This window comes from Mercurialis annua, linkage group LG3, assembly GCF_937616625.2.
Source record: "Mercurialis annua linkage group LG3, ddMerAnnu1.2, whole genome shotgun sequence".
In the NCBI taxonomy this organism is placed as follows: domain Eukaryota; kingdom Viridiplantae; phylum Streptophyta; class Magnoliopsida; order Malpighiales; family Euphorbiaceae; genus Mercurialis; species Mercurialis annua.
In genome coordinates, this window is record NC_065572.1 from 2,303,480 (window position 1) to 2,317,033 (window position 13,554).

The window sequence follows — 13,554 nt, forward strand, 5'->3', positions numbered from 1 at the left end:
AATATTATGAAATTTCCTAATTAATATATTTAAAAAAATAAAATTATAAATAGGACTTTGGGTAAAAGTCCAGCATCACCATACATGTAAAATATATATACAGAAAGGCTAATTAAAAGGAGAATGGACAAAACAAAAACATCAAAGTTAAGTTGGTATTAGAGCTAGAATTTGAGTCTTGATTCTTCCCATGCACATTTGTATCTCTCTATAAATAGGCAAGTTTTGAGGACAGCATGGATGCAAGCTGGTCACGGCAGAATCGATTATTTGCGCCACATCAGCAGGGGGATATTGCCGCTCAGTACACGTCTGAAAAATAAAAAAAGGGATTAAAATCTCATTTGGAATTAAAAAAAGCAAAGGCATTAGACAAGAAATTGAAAAGCATAATGATATGTTGTTACTTGTATCATAAGTAAAGCAGCAACACATGATGTTATAAGCTCTGAAGGGATTTCTGCTTCAGTTTTGTCACTGTTATCATGTAATTTGGGTTGAGATGCATCCGATGTGCTGGATTTCAACTGGTTTTTATGAAATAAATTGCCATTGCGTTGCTCCGGCGATCTGTTGACTTGTCCTTTTAATTCTGATGCAACTTGTCTTTTATCAAGAGAAACGAAAGCCTCCTCGATCTTTGTAAAGGCATTTTCCCCTTCTTTCACAGCTGAAATTGCCTGAAATGTGATGTTGCAAAGTCATGAAATCATTATATTTGTAGAATCCTTTATTTCTAAACTACTGCTTCGAATTTTAATTAAATACTATATGTTTATAATATTCATTACATTTTTCTCTAAATATGCTTTAAAATACTTTTCTGAAAACATATTAGAGACTGAAAAGACTAAGAAGATGTTTAACATCTCTCCAAAACTGGAAAAAAGGTGCCGGACACAAGTGGTCTTTTATAAATTTTCTTTTGCAGACACAATTCAATGTGTCTGATATATATGTGTGTGTAATATATATATATATATATATATATATATATATATATATATATATATATATATATATATATATATATCGGAAAGGTGTCAAATCTATGCACGCGTTTGACACTGCATGACTCATTAGAGTTTCATTATTTCACATAATGAAATCCTAATGGAATCTGAAAGCTGTGGAACTCTCTTGTGGCATCGGATCCACAGTAAACCAAAAAGAAAAAGAGAGATGTCAAAAAGAACCAACAATGCATTTTGAGTTCCCGGTCAATGCAGACACTTTGGTAAGGCGTGTATGAAAAATCTAAATACCTGCACAGCAGCATCTATCATTGTAGATGCCTTCTGTCTTGAGTCTCTAACTATTTCAACCACAGTAGATCCTGATTCTTGCGAAATAAAACTATGATGAGAACTTGGAAGACCACCAGGTAAACTATAATTGACTGGAGGCTTCATCCAAGGAGGCAGGGTATTGCATAAGTGTGTATCCTGTTGCTTTATATTGAGTAAAGCAGAAGAGGCCTGAAAAGATAGCAAGTGAACTTAAGGTCTAAAATAGGTAGTTCAAACTATTGCAAGGACAATTGTATAAGTTGATAATTCAAATTCAAGGAAGATTCAAATAATATAGAGTTATCTCCTGAGCTTTTAAGCTCCATTAACTGCACTCTATAGAGAAAGAGATACTACTAGTATAAGAGATGCATTATTTGACAGAAATATTGAGATGTAATAGCTAAAATCATGGCAGAATAACATATACCTTTCTATCAAGAACTAGATTCAGCTCGGATAGAGCTTGTATATCTGCTTCCTTTGCGTGCGCCCGTGATACCGCAGAAGATTTATTATGCGCTACTTGTGCATTGTTAATAGATACCGACTTTTCTTGCAGATGATTTGCGTCCACCTGTAGTAAAGCAAGTAGGTTATTTCTTTTTATTTTTCTAAAATAATCAGTTTCTTAAAGAACTAATTCTCAAAACTTTTCAACAAGTAGCAATTCCAGAAATCAATAAATAGAGATACTACTTCAATGCAGTTCAGACATATGAGTCATGACAATTGACAAAATAGCTCAACCAGTTAAAATAAATGAAGAGCAAACTAACATATGACCAAATCCATATTCCTCTACCTGCTTTGCTGATGTATTTAAGGGAGTCTGCGAGTTCTCCAAGTGCCTGGTTGAATTGAACCAACCAATATGTGGAAGGCTATTCACTTGGAGTTCCTTAGCTATGTCAGCGAATGTCTGTCTCCTGAGAGCTTCAGGCATGTTATCGAATGGATTAGAGGGCATACAATCTATATCCTGCAACAAAGTATTTCAGAGTTATTCCTAATGGACAGATGGCCAATTATTTGTCAGAGGTTGTAACTAAAACGTATCAAATGAAATCAGAATAGTAATAACCGATCCTAACTCTCAATTCAAGGCCACAACAGTTCAATCAAAAGCAAACAAGTTAAGGCAAAAGGGTAACCATCATCGAAAAAGCAATGATAAATTACTGGTGGAATCCACATTGCTGTAGTTAAATTACACTAGATTACAGAACAGAAATTTTCTCTCACAATTTATAATAAAAAAATCAACTTCTATGTGTCACTCTCGCAAAGAAACTCTTCGCCTTACTGTTTTACACAACGGAATCTACAGTATAATACAGTACGGACTATGAAAAGTTAAATTTATAAAAAGACTGCCTAACTCTCATTGTGGATTTTGTATGAGCAAATTAAGATTAACAACTCATGCTCCAAAATATAAGTAGACCAATGGATATAAAACCCAGAAAAAAAAAATGGCAGCGCTAAAATGAATCATTGCAACTGCAAGTGGTCGACATCAATTGCCCATCTTTGTGGGCCACAAGACTTATTAAGCAATTCAATTTAGTACCTAAGATTCTCACGTTAACTTATCATGTTCTATGAATAGTCAGCTATCAGTCATCTACATAATAAACATTTTAAAAGAACTTATCACAGCATAGTCAGTAGTAGTATTATATCAATACCGGTGAACCAAATGGACTATGACCCAGAATAAAAGAATTGTGTAGGCCGTTCACATTTTTTCCAACAAAAACCAAAAATACAGAAGGTAACAATAATAGAAACCAAATATATATTAAAAGCATTAGCAGGAAAAGATGACAGGACTATGAAGTAAAATATGACTACCTGAACAAACTCAACTCCCATATCAGGACAGTCAAACTGAATCCTGCACCTGTCATGGTCAACTGTGAGTACACTTCCATCTCGAAGTTCCCTGGTTTTGGGATGCATAGCTATTACTCGTTCTCCAACTGATAACGGTTTTGCTAAATCTGTTGGAAGTCCTTCCCTGATACCGGTTCGAAGTTCAGTATAATGTTTTCTCACAGAATCTCTGTACTGTTTGAGTTTCTCCCTTTCTTCCGTTAAAAAATGTTCGGAAAACCTTCGGGGTTTGCCTAGAGAACTGCGTTACCAATAAAACACAATTGTCTCACCTGAGTTCTTCATACTTTTACTACATAAACATGCTTAAAGATATGGTTAAAATGAACCGCAAAATAAGTTATACCTTCTGATGACACCCCATTCAACGCGAGTTAATCTTGGAATGTGGCCAAGCCCGACATGATTTAGGTACTCCACAAACTCCCTTTTGGCAAACCAAGGGAAGTCAATAGCACTGTAGAACCACTCAAATGTACACCACCTACGAACAGTCGGTGATGAAAGACAAGAAGAAAGGTTTTTCTGCAGAAGATGAAAACAAATTGCATAGATTAGACCAGGCATTAGAAGGAACAAAAGGGAAAAATATCAAGAATCTCGTACTTTCATATGAAGGGCCGTGTCTTGCCCAGAGATTGACGATGTATCAGCTTGAGTTTTCAGGATGTTTTCAGAAGAATTTCCCACTTTAAAAACAAATATTTTCTTTAGATCCCTCTTCCGTCTGCTAGTTTTTCTGGTTGGCAAGGTAACTTGGCTTGCAATAGGAACTTGTGCTATTGGCGTCGCTACACCACCTGCAGAATTTCTCTGATCACCACTAAAAGAGCCCTCTTCCTTGACTTGTTTGGAAACTGCAGGGCAGGTTCTTTTTCCTCTCAGTGAAGATATATTCTCCTCTTCATCCTTAGTCTATGCCAAATGCAGGGAAAAGAACAATTTCACTCCCAAAGTAAAGGATAACCACCACCACCAGCTAATGGTCTAATCATATATTACATTTTCACTTAGCCTAGAAAATAAATTATGGCCTGAACAATATGTGCACGAAGCATATACAGAAGTACACTGCTTCATGCAAGTTGGATATGTCTTCACAAAATTCAAGTTGCTGAGACTGTTATTGATATGTATTAGAACACCAATCAAACCAGTGATCACACAATACAAGCTTCAGCTTTGGTGGCTCTGATATCACATATATTTCATTTAAAAGCAGCTAGAGTGCTTTTGGACAAATTACAATTCCAAACAGAGTAGTTGTATCAATGACAAACAACTTTGTTTTAACAAAGAATATCAAGCATTGTACTCATTTTTTTAAATGAAAATAAAATCTAAAAATCTTACAGCAAGAGGCAATTTTTCACCAACTATGAAATCAGACGGGGTCACGTAACCTAACTTCTAGAAACAGCAAAACCATATATGAAATGCAATAAGGACGCTTTGGTTGTCTAGACAGACAAAGTCCAATCCAGCTTAAATCCTGTAGGATTACATTTTTCATAACCAGATCAGTAGTAGACCTAGATACATATCATACAACACCAAACCAAGTAATAAAAACCAAATTCAAGCATTTGAAAGGAAAATCTAGCTTCAAACAATCATCAAGGGAAAGGTAAATAACAAGGTTAGTTAAGCAGTGCAACATTGAAAGAATAGGTAAAATATTTGGATATGGCATACCTCAGTCTCCGACAGTTTACTTAAATGTGAATTTATGACAGTTTCAGCATTTGATGCCTGCAGCAAAAAGTACAAATTTAAATTTTTCCATAAAGCAACTGCTAAGTAGTAATTGAGGAATAAGTATTGAGGAAAATGAATACCTTTAATGTCAAAGTGCGCTTTCTTTTCAATGAATTAGTGTCATTACTAATGAACAACGGCTTTTGCTTGGCATTAGAGACAAGTTTAGCATCAACTGTAGCCCGATTTCCCAGCCTAACACTCCTAGAGGTAGTATCCTCAAATTCACTCATTTCATGACGTACTTTTTCTTTATGCCCCACGGGTTTAACTTTATCTCTTCGATGGCTAGTAGATGCAGTTTCAGGTAAACTAGACTTGCCATCCACATTCACCATGGGTCTTTCTTCATTCAGCTGAACAGATGATTCTAGAACGAACACACAGCCCCCCCACAAAAAGCCAAAAGATTTAGAAAAATAATAATAGCATCTGGAAACTGAACAGCTAGGTCACCATAGATAGCTCCACAGCTCAATACTACAAATAACTACAAAAATTAAACACCACAAATAACCACAACACACCCAAGCCTAAGTAAAAGCATAAAGCCCAATTTTATGCCAAAACAAGGTTCAGTCTTCCATAGAAGACAAGAAACATTTGGTTTCTCCAAAAAACAATTTCCATCCTTGCAAAACTACACATTATTGAAAAAAATACACTGAAGCCTTGGCTACTGCAAAGATGGAAAGAGCAGCCATAAAAAGGAAATATTCAAGCAAAAGTAGAATGACACCAATTATTCAACAACTGTAGGCATCAGATTTCCTACTAGATGATAAAAAAAATTGTAACTATTACCATCATCTTTTTATTAATATATGCACATTATTAAACAGGAAACCCTTTTCTACATCAAGAAACAGCTAAATGCCATATGAATGATGCTATTAGGTCAAAACATAACTGTGCAACCAACAAAAATTATTCTATCTCCATACAAAATCAATGTAGAGTAATAGAACAATATCATTTTATTCTCACCCGATTCCATTACAGAAAGACTGGCCAATGTATGCAGAGCATCCAAGGCCGAAAATTCATCTGTAAAGTAAACAAAATAAAATGTTAGACTAAAAACTTTAAAATGCATCACAACATTATATATCTGAAAGATCTGAGAAAATCCATATGGCAGCGTAAGAGCTAGATAATGTAGCTAGTTAATAATATACATGTAAAACTTCTAACACTGTTGCCCACTGTTTTAGTCAAATCACCGCCTACACACAGAAAGATGGTAGACTATCTCTCAAAAAAGACAATAACTGAACCCAATGGAACAGCGAAAAATAGAAGTGAGATAAATGATAAAAAGAAGTCTTCAATTGAGATGTAAGGTAATGCAATGTCACCAAGCCGAGAGCTCACTAGAATCTCAATTTTCTAGGCTGACAGTAATAAATTTTTAATCATCTTGATTGAGCTCCCAATCAAAAAGTTGTACCTAAAGGAAAGAGTATCTGAATAGTATCTGTTCTAATTGGTAAAACTTCCAATTGCATTCCTTATCACCAACATATACACACTTACCAACTAATCCTCCTGTGCTAATCACATGAAAGAACTCTACACTAGATAGCTACAAAATTAACAAAAGATAAGAGCTTGAAAATCATAGAAATGATACTTATAATTGATAGAAGAAAAAGTAGCATCAATTTGCTGCAGTTCAAACAAAATATCAAATTTGCAATTACACAATTGTTTTTTTAACTGAAGTAGACAGTTTGATAATACTAATTAAATTATCAACCATTTGAGTATATAAGATGGACTTAAGAGGAAACAGCACAGAAGCTAAGTAAGGTTTCTGCATTAGTCCAAAGAGAAGGATGATCAGGACAAATATGCTCTACAGCTTTGCGACCAGAATTGAGAAACAAGATTACCTCCAGAGAAATGTTTGGCGCGTTTCTTCTTTTTCGCCTGAGGAGTCTTAACATTTTTCATATTTAGATCATTAAAATCAACCTTCCCCTTAACAGTGCTTGCTTTTGGCCCTTCTTCAGTTCCACTGCAAGCTTCTCCCCCATCATCAGAATGACAATTCAAAATTTCTTCCACTTTTACTTTGTGTCCATAAAATTTTCTTCCCTTCCGATGAACTTCTACAGTACCCATGCCTTCCATGTCTTCCAAGGAGCTTGTATCCCTAGCATAGCTACCACGATCAACTCCCTTTCTTATACGACCTTCCACCCATTCTTCATGCACAGAAGTATCATGAAGCTTCATATGACATGACTTTGACTGCAAAAGCTTTTAAATATGTTAGAGTGTTTATAATTACTGATTAATATGCAACTAATACAGGAAATATTGCCCAAACAACAGAATATAACTAATATTTATATACCATCCTATCCCAGCTTCCAACAGGTGATGAACTGATGCGTTCAGTTCTTTTGCGTGGTGTGTGAGAAACTTGGGGAGAGCCTCCTCTTTGCAATGCCTCGGTTAATGCCAATGCAGCAACATGTGCCACTTCATCATCATTGTCACCATTCTCCGACTTCTGACCCTTCTTCAGTGAGTCATAATTTTCCCTTGATATAGCAACTCGAGGTGTCCTTTTACCAACTGCACGAGGCTGGCCACCTAGTGTAAATTAAAAAGCCAAGAGACAAAAAAAACCTAAGGTATTAATGATTTTGTACTTCATATTTATTAAAGATAATAAAACCAGAGTCAAAATCTCACAAAACAGCTTGAATTTTTTATAGGATTAGTTATATAACATGGTACAAAAGTCTCTATGAGTTCAATCCTTGACAATATCCATTTGATTAATTAAATATATAAGATAAAGTGGACTTGTACTTGTTCATGCTTCAAGCCAGATGGGTATTCGTGTGCAGGCGTGTCTTTAAGATAATAATAAAACTATAGTTGAAATCTCACCTAACATATTAAGATTTTGGATGAATTGATTATTTAATGTGGTCCAAAAACTCGATCAGTTAGGCGTGACTCAACTCTATCTCTAACACAATTTTTCACGTGAATATCCGTTGGACAAGAAGAATGAACAAACACATACTCACTTTGTCTTGTGAGCTCAACTAATCTAAAATCTTATTGATAGGTGATGCTCCAACTATATTTTTATCATATAAAATATTATTATAGTGGCACATTTTCTATTCACTCAGCCATGAAATAACTGTACATAAATATTTAGACGGGCATGAGTTAAAATGCTGCCTACTTAACTCTCCTGAAAGTCACAACCCTGGACACTTAATAAATAAACATGAGGCCATTTGAATGTCAGTTAAACTATGTAGATAATGCCTGGCAAGAAAAGTGAGATAGCCATTTTGATAATGGAAGTGCTGTGTGTTATTTCAACAAAAACGAATCCTGATTTATGAAAAACAAATGGCACTAAGTGTACACATTTACAGTGAAGATTCTTCACTTTATTGTGATGACATGTCCTCAACAGGTCGACACAAATTATCCGGCAAGAAAAGTAGAAGACTCCATTTACAAGGTTGAATATCTACAGCAATACTACTCTGAAGAAAATTCTACAACTAAAGGAAGACCTTATTCATGCTTCCTTAATGTGACAACAGTTTATCATAGGAAACCAATCCTTTCAGCTTTTCCATTTAATTTGATTTAAACTATCTACACATCTTTTTGACAAGATTTGTTTCAAAGTATATATGTAGTGTTTACACTTCCTATAAAGAAACAAATGTTCAGTTTCTTAATGTGAACTAGCTCACAAGGATTTCATCCAAGAATTATTTTTTAGCCATATAAATCTCATACAAAAGAGTTAAACAGTTACTAAATTAGCTCTATATACATTTATCTTTATGCTTCAAATTGTCATACAGAACATGAGTTAAAATAGATTGGCTGAGTAATTTATAGTTCTAAAATCAACAGAACTCTAAAGGGAACAGAGAAAATAACAAGACAGGAATTCTTTATAATCAGGCCAGTTACCTTTAAAGGGTCCTTTCTTCAACAATGACAAAAATGCATCATTTGATGCGATTGAGCGGGACTGCAGCTGCAGGAGTCTTTCTTTTTGTGCACCAACTTGTACTTTTTCCCGCTTGTGTTTCAAGGGTTTTGTGGCTGGCGCATCATCGCTTTCTCGTTCACTATCGCTCACTTCCTATTGGTTCAATTACCATTGAATTATCTTTATCAGCACACAACAAGACTCGTTATTTGAACTAATCAAATCAACTACATAAATAGCACTATTGTGCATGCTTGTAGTGAAGTCTCACTATAATAATATCCACCAGCCTGTTAGTTTAGTGAAAATCTAAACTGAATTCTTCAATGTTGCTGCTTAAAGTAATCAGAAAAATTTTAAAGCTAACACTCTCAAGTTCTCTTTTGTTGTTTAGATGACAGTCCAGATGCCGGGCCTTCACAATCGGACCAGATTACAGGTTCTAAATCCCGGAGCCAACTATTTATAGTGCTACAAAATATGAATAAGGGATAAATGGATGTGTAATTGAAGTAACTGTCACTGACGAATTTCATAGCTGTCTGCAGCAAGATATTCTGCTTAAAAGCATAAGGGTGCAATACTCAAGATATGAGAACAGTCATTCATATAACAATACAAAAAAATTTAATGAATCTTTCCATATCCGCCCTCCTAATACCCACTGGCTACAGGGTCATATTAAATGCAATACCAAAAAAGGAAAAAAAAATCCACATCTGCCCCCACTGGTTAGTGGGCCCAGTGATATCAATGCTAAGTGCGTACATTTCTTGTTATTACTTATTACATTACGATGAACCATATCCAGCCCAACTTAAATTTCCAAATCAAAGTTCTTAACCATATTTGTGCAACTTATTCTTAAAGGAGTGTAGAACTAATAGGGAAGCTTATTATCCCAATAGATTTAAGAAAATGAACAGTTTTATAGCACACCAACCATTCCCAAAAAGAAAACCATAAAAGAGAGAATCAACATGGCAATCAAAAGGCCTAGAAAGAAAATTGCAAACATATAATCCAGTCTTACCATAGTACTGTAATGATCTGTCATCATGGCAATAAGGCCAACTACAGAAGCTGTTCCCTCTGGGAGAGATAGATATGCCTGAAAAATTCCAAACCATTTCAAGAAATAAGAATGTTACAAGAGACAACTTAACCCCAACAAATCTTCTCAAAATGAGGAAAGCAAAACATTATCCTGAACAGAGACTATACACTTCATCGACCATGCAATGGCCCACAACTAAACCATCAACTTCGTGGAGGTGCTTATAAGAAAAAAGGTGTACAACTGGTAAACTCCAGCAATCAACTAAAGTATCTCAATCGCAACGAAGAAAAGTAGGTACCTTATTCATCTTGTAGAGAGCATGCACCATATCCGCAGATCTTTTAGGCACATCAGCAGCAACCTAAAAAATAATGAGAAATGCAATGCTAATTAGATTCATTTTTTAAAAAGTAAAAAATCTCATGAACATCAGACAAAGAAAACTGATTCATTTATACAAATAACACATGCCTTCTTCCAATCCACTCCATGGGCCCGATATGATTTATAAAACCGCTGAAGCTCTGCCTCACTCCATCGAGGTCCTAATTTATCAGTCAATCTTCTCTTCTGAAAAGTTCCATAACATATCTTTGTCAATTCAACTATACAATTTAACAAAAAAACATCACAAAGGAAGTTCAATTATTAGCTCTTACGTAGATCCACCGATAAGCAGGTGAACTCGAAATAGAGTATAAACAAATGTAATGCAACAGTAAACAGATAATCATTAATGAGCAAACAAACACAAATTCTTACCCCAGTCACTTGTTCTTTATTCTTGTTCAAATTCTTAACCTTCACAGGCGAAGCTTCATTCAAAAATCTCTTGTTAACACTTTTTTTCCTAGCTGGTGCCATTTAGAATTTACTCTGAAAGATCCAATAACAAATTAATTAAACTCATCAAATTGAACTAATTCCGTTAATAAGGTCACAATTCAGATAAAAAAAAATAAAATTAGAATGACAAAAACTGAGAAACCCCAAAATAAAAAAATCAAGTTTAAGCACCGTACATTATACATTACCAAAATCCCTCCAAACTAAAAACTAATTAAAACAGTCCCAATTTAAAAACCAGTTTAAATAAACAAAAGGGTTACAAATTTATAAAAACTGCAAATTTAAAACTTTAAATACCTCTTAAAACCCAAACAAATGGTAACTTGAGAACCCTAATTAACAGATCCAAGACTGTAAACTCACCGATTATAACTCAAAGTGAATTGGGTTTTAACCATGTAAAGAAAAAGACAAAAAAATGAACGAGTTTTAGAGAGAGAAACCAAACAAATTTAAAGAGTTTTTAAGTGAGGCGCTTTTAGAGAGAGAAAGTGAAGGCGTTGCCGCGAAACTTGAATATAAAGGTGGCTTAACCAATCACATTCTTTTTATTTGATTTTCTCTTTGTTTTTTCTTTTTCTTTTTATTTTCTAGGTTACCGGTTTATTTTATTCTAATCACCGTCCACGTGGGGTTTGGATTTTGATTAACGGGATGATACTGCAGGTGTTATTTGGGTTTGTATGGAATTATTGTACCGGATTATGTTTGAAAAATTCTGATTGTCTTTGCGGTGTCGGTCCCTTAAGTTATGTATAGTTGCATATATCGCCCCCTATATTTTGAGATTTCTAATTTGTTCTATTAAGTGTAAAAAATTACAACATTTGTAATAAAGTGAATTACCATTACCAAAATGTATTATAATTACGGTTTTCTCCTTCTTCTTTTCTCAAAAAAACTGTTTCTCCTAATTTTGTAAGTCTTTTTTTTTTGTCCGAGATATAGAATTACAACAGAAGAAATGAATTACAAACTACAGCTATTAGGGCTGAGCAAGAACCGAACCAGACCGAAAAACCGAACCGAACCGAACTTTGTTGTTTGGTTCGGTTTTTCGGTGAAAACGGTTTGGTTCGGTTCCTACTTTAGGTAAAGTTCGGAGTTCGGTGTTCGGTTCGGTTTGGGTGTTTTGAAAACCGAAAAACCGAAAAAACCGAATGAACCGAAGTTTAATATAAAATATATAACTGTTTTAAAAATAATATACATATATACTTATATTTATATGTTTTTTGTATTTATATCTTTATTATTGTTGATATATGAATTAATAATTGTTATTTAAACATATATGAAAGTATATTAGACTCTAATTATTTAATATTTGAATAAATTTTAATAAAAAATTAAAAAAATAATTAAATTCGGTTTTAACCGAACCGAACCGAACCGAAATATTTCGGTTTAATTCGGTTCGGTTTTTTTACTTCCAAACTAAAAGTTCGGTTCGGTTCGGTTTGGGAAATTTCCAAACCGAAAACCGAAAAAACCGAAAATTTTCCCACCGAACCGAACCGAACCGACCGATGCTCACCCCTAACAGCTATTAAAAGGAGTTAAAAGCTTGCTAACATGGACTAGTAGATATGTCGTTACGCTTTACCTCCTGGACCCAGTTGTGAGCATCTTTGTTTTGACTCCGAGGAACAAATTGAAATTTGGTGTTGGTGAAGAATTGTTGAAGATGCCAGATATCTTGACAAATACCTCTAATGGCCGCCACTGTGCAGTAGCGGTTGTTGATGATCGTGGATATTTGAAGGGCATCACCTTCAAAAACAACATTTTTCCAATCGTTCTGGATTGCCCATTTCATACTTTCTCGCAGCGCCAGACACTCCAATATCCCTGGATCCCAAATGAATCGAAACATTGCCGAGAATTTCCCCTTTTTTTCCCCAGCACATCTTGCGCAATCACGCCTATATATCCACGGTGTTTCCTTATATCCACAGCAGCATCATAATTTACTTTTATAGCCATCGGAATACTCAAATATGGAGAACTTGGCATAGCGGATTGACATCTAGTAGGAGGTGGCTGTAATGTATTTTTCTGAGCATTGACGAAATCTGATGCCGCTTCCATGGCAATGGACAAGGTACGTTCCATTGGATCAATTTCGCCTTTAAATATAAAATTGTTCCGAGACTTCCAAATATGCCAAATTACAAAGCAGAAAAGAGGCAAGTTGATTGTTTCCGATTGGATCTTTATTAGATGTTGACTAGTGTGAAGCCAGAGCTGAGCAAAACTAGAATTGGGCAATTGGTCCGGCCGCAGTTGAAAAGGGGAACAAAACCATATCATCCGGGAATGGGGGCACAGGAATAATAAATGGACAAGAGTTTCAATTTCTTCACAGAATGGACATTGAGGAGAGAATTGTAACCTGTGGTGGAGCACTGACCCTGAAGGAATACCATTATGAATGCACCGCCAGATGAAGACCTTTATCTTCGAAGGAATCTGCAGACCCCATACAAACTGTCAGTCTGATTTTTTGAAACAGGGGAGGAGAGACTGGTACGCACGAAAGCCCTGGTTTAAAGCTAGATAGTACCCTGATTTAACCGAATAAGTCCCACTTGGAGAGTATTGCCACACTAATTCATCTGGATGAGACCATAAAGGAATCGGCATAACAAGAATTTTCATGGCATCATCTTTATGAAAGAGTTGGAAAATTAGTTGAGTTTTCCAAT

At 35.1% G+C, this 13,554-nt stretch overlaps 1 protein-coding gene across 3 annotated transcripts; it reads right to left on the reverse strand.

The window, feature by feature from the left end:
• Positions 1-2: 2 nt before the first annotated feature.
• Positions 3-11,354, reverse strand: LOC126673527 (protein ALWAYS EARLY 2). 3 transcript variants are annotated; one of them, XM_050367702.2, is made up of 19 exons: positions 11,144-11,354; positions 10,760-10,873; positions 10,469-10,567; positions 10,296-10,358; positions 9,971-10,048; positions 8,916-9,090; positions 7,309-7,550; positions 6,842-7,211; positions 5,934-5,993; positions 5,027-5,316; positions 4,884-4,940; positions 3,795-4,103; positions 3,535-3,713; positions 3,147-3,429; positions 2,095-2,271; positions 1,720-1,866; positions 1,266-1,478; positions 408-680; positions 3-312 (listed from the first exon to the last, which is right to left on the reverse strand). In XM_050367702.2, the coding sequence occupies exons 2-19, from the start codon at positions 10,859-10,861 to the stop codon at positions 148-150; spliced, it is 3,282 nt and encodes a 1,093-aa protein (XP_050223659.1). In that variant the 5' UTR covers positions 10,862-10,873; positions 11,144-11,354; the 3' UTR covers positions 3-147. The 3 variants fall into 3 exon arrangements, with proteins under 3 accessions (XP_050223659.1, XP_050223660.1, XP_050223658.1); XM_050367703.2 differs by having other exon boundaries at positions 6,842-7,202; positions 11,210-11,353; XM_050367701.2 differs by having other exon boundaries at positions 11,210-11,353.
• Positions 11,355-13,554: the final 2,200 nt, after the last annotated feature.

Excerpts from the sequence above, each read along its gene's own strand:
- LOC126673527 (XM_050367702.2), bottom strand. The coding sequence starts at position 10,861 with ATGGCACCAGCTAGGAAAAAAAGTGTTAACAAGAGATTTTTGAATGAA. Across the intron at positions 10,049-10,295 it reads CTCTCTACAAGATGAATAAG|GCATATCTATCTCTCCCAGA; the intron begins GTACCTACTTTT and ends GGAATTTTTCAG. Across the intron at positions 1,867-2,094 it reads TAAATACATCAGCAAAGCAG|GTGGACGCAAATCATCTGCA; the intron begins GTAGAGGAATAT and ends GCTTTACTACAG.